At 35.1% G+C, this 3342-nt stretch overlaps 1 protein-coding gene across 1 annotated transcript in view; it reads left to right on the forward strand.

The window, feature by feature from the left end:
* The window catches only part of LOC100182654, a 22865-nt gene that overhangs the window by 18859 nt on the left and 664 nt on the right, over window positions 1-3342 (forward strand). Inside the window, exons 28-32 of the mRNA XM_018817197.2 lie at window positions 782-916; window positions 1083-1236; window positions 1990-2122; window positions 2557-2664; window positions 2924-3109. Coding sequence (XP_018672742.1) covers window positions 782-916; window positions 1083-1236; window positions 1990-2122; window positions 2557-2664; window positions 2924-3109 — 716 coding nt within the window. The remainder of the gene's footprint in view (window positions 1-781; window positions 917-1082; window positions 1237-1989; window positions 2123-2556; window positions 2665-2923; window positions 3110-3342) is intronic.

Genomic DNA, 3342 nt, shown 5'->3' on the forward strand with positions numbered 1-3342 from the left:
CGTTAAGTGTCTTTCCCAAGGACACATACGCCCACAATGGTAGCGACGAGCCTTGAACCCATTACCTAATGGTTACAGGCAGGCGCGCTAACCACTACATCCTGGCGCCGGATAATGGTATATTGGGGTAATGGTCCAACCAACTATATTTGAATAAGAGACTGACGATGCCATTTATTTATGCGAAATATGTATCTCTATCACTACTAGTGGTTGGACTTAATTTTTGTTGGTTACGTTTTCGTAGCAATTCATAGGACCCATGGCTTGCCACGCTGTAGGACTTCACTCACATAGATTAGAATGCAAATGTTTTGGTATAATATTATTGTGTTCTGGTGTCAGAAAACCCAGCGTACATTAGTTCAATTAGCCTATGTATAGTAGTACCTGAACAAATGGATAGTTAATTTAAAGGTCCTAACCTATGGTTGTATTTTGGCTCTTTGGCAAAAAAATGGCTGATATTTCAATGTCCTATTCAGGTTATCTTCATCAGGGTTGTTTTTACTGGAATACCCAAAATACAAGTATAATATTGCTAACAGCAACAGTATATAAGTAGGGTCGGGGAAGATGAGACACCTTTAGCATAAAATATCCAAATATCCGTGTTTTAAACAATTAACAACAACCCATTGCAGTCATAAGAATACGGTTTTATAATTCTTTGAGTGTTCTTTGTTTACTACTAAGTTAGGCAAGAAAATAGAATGAGTAGGTGTCCCATCTTCCCCACCTTACAAAATCTCTAACCAATGTTCTATTTTTACTCCTTTAGGTATATTCGAGGTAATGGTGTCAGTTGTTGCACACACAACTAATCAACAGATCATCGACTTCAATGAACAACTAACTTCAACACAGATTGTAAACCGGATAAGAAATTCAACAGTTTTGACTCAAAATGTTGATTGTAAGTTTTGTCCCAATTTTATTTTCATGTACAAGGTAAAGGGGGACTAGGTGTATAGATATGATACAAAATGTAACTTTGTGAGTAAGACATTTTCATATTATACTTTAAAAAAAACATCAAACTTATTATTTTTAAACACCTGTACTTTTTATACTGATTTCAGTTATTTCTACAATAAGAAATGCAATGGCCACCAGTGTACGGACAGATGCTGCAAAAGTGTTGATAATAATAACAGATGATAAGTTGGATCACCTTTCCAATATTTCCGATGTAATCACGACTATTGTTGTCTCTGTCAGTAACACTGTTAATAAGTAAGTAAAGTATATGTGTCAAAATTTTACTTTAGTTGTCGTAACCTAATTACAAGTTTCAATAATATAGGCTTTATTGGACTGCATCTGCAAACGCACACAACGTTAAATACACAAAGCGCACAATATATACAACGTAATTCTAAGGTACTACATTCATACTCAACAACCTTCGCATACTATTACTATAATACAGTGAACGCTGCAGCACGATAAGTCTAACATAGGGAAAGAAGGACACGCGGCGGCAAGGCAACCTTGGGCAACAATGCTTAGAGCGCGTAAGGCGCGATAAGTCTACAGTGAGCAGACACGATAAACAGTTTACAACAGTAGTTTTTTAAGTGTGGTTCTATATTATAACTATTGGACTATGGGTGTTGGTTGCTGAACTCATAAACTGGCAACACCATCTTTTCCACACTTTTTATCCATGGTGTGTTTTAACTACTGTCAGTTTGCTGTGGATTTCCTTCTTTTCGTTCTTTAAACAACATGATTCTCGCTATCTTTCCAAAGACATAAATAAAATTAGGTTATGTTATGTCTAACCCAAAAAGTTAATTGGTGACTTATGGGGGTAGATAAAATGGGACACTGGTGTTATAACAACTGCCAGTGTCCTACCATACAGAGATAAATGTATCTTTCAAAAGTTATATTTAAAGCAGTTGGTATTTACCTATGAACTATATTATACTTGTATTTTCCATTCTTTTAAGTTTATGTTTTAACATTAAAATCAATTACCAGGTGGGAAGTTTACAAAGTAGCAACAACACCGGGTTGTAAGAATGCATTAATAGTGGGGGATGTAACTCAACTTTCTACCATTACAAATGATGTTTGTTCTCAGATTTGTAAAGCTAGAGTTACAGAATACCAGGTATGGTGCTAATAACAATTTCTAAAGATTTTATGTAATTTTTCGTAAGTATTACAATTTTGTCTTCATTTTTATGTGGTTTGTACCATTACTAAATTTAACAAGTTTTCTTGGGCAGAACAATGACAATTGTTCCAATCCAGTGGTCCCTCTGTTTTATCCATCCAAAAAAACCATATAGTCCAAAAAAATAATCTCCAAAAATAATTAGAGTTATATACGTGTTAACTTGTAATTGGGTACGAGGTGTATGAAACAGAACACCTGTGTTATACCGACTGTATTTGCCCCTCCATGCGAGCATAAGTAAGTTACTTACTTGGTAACTTGTAAGCGAGCATGCGGTGTTTAAAACAGAACACCCTTGTTATAACAACTGTCGTTGCCCTGAAGATAAATAAGTTACATTCATTTATTGATTTTTTATCTTTAAGGTTGTTGGTGTCGTTGCGTTTGACGACAACAATCAAAGTGGTGATGCCTCCAACATGTTCCCATTCTACATCAGAAATGAAGTACAAGTACAAGATTGTCCTGCCGAGGTGGCTATACCTTAATATGTACATCAGACAACAGGAGACTATGGATTATATTGTCATGCCATTTTTCCAAAGTTTAAGTATAGCTTAATGAAAAATATCAACTATATTAGAGTCTTGCCGAATGGCAAATTAAATGTCATAAATACACTATATTTTTATACCGAATGAGCCGCTAAAAAACTTTTTTAAATTATGCTTGGTAGCAGAAATAACGTAATATCTATTGTAATAGTAGTTTGATATTGATTTTTCTGAACAGCCGCCCGTGACAGCTGCTCTCGCTACAAGCAACACAGCTCGTACAGTAGGTTTAGCTCTTGGTGTTCCCGTGGCAGCATTGCTGGCAATCCTAGGTGCTGTCATGTTGGTTGGTCAAATCAAAAAGTGGCGGAAAAATAGAATCGAGAAAAAGGAGCGCGAAAAGAAAGAAGAAGAAAAACGACAAGTAAAAATAACTATTATTTCTTTGTTTATAATTGCAGAAAGATTGGGATTTTTAGTGTCATTTTTTATGTATTTACAGCAAAAAAATCAATTGAAAACTTACCAACTGCAATTTCTATTTTTTTGTTTACAGAAAGGATAAGATTTTTATCATTCTAACAAATCAATTTAAAACAGTACAGTAGGGTGGCGGAAGATGGGACACCTTGAGCACCTAATATCCAAATGTCCTGA

Source organism: Ciona intestinalis, chromosome 2 (genome assembly GCF_000224145.3).
Source record: "Ciona intestinalis chromosome 2, KH, whole genome shotgun sequence".
In the NCBI taxonomy this organism is placed as follows: domain Eukaryota; kingdom Metazoa; phylum Chordata; class Ascidiacea; order Phlebobranchia; family Cionidae; genus Ciona; species Ciona intestinalis.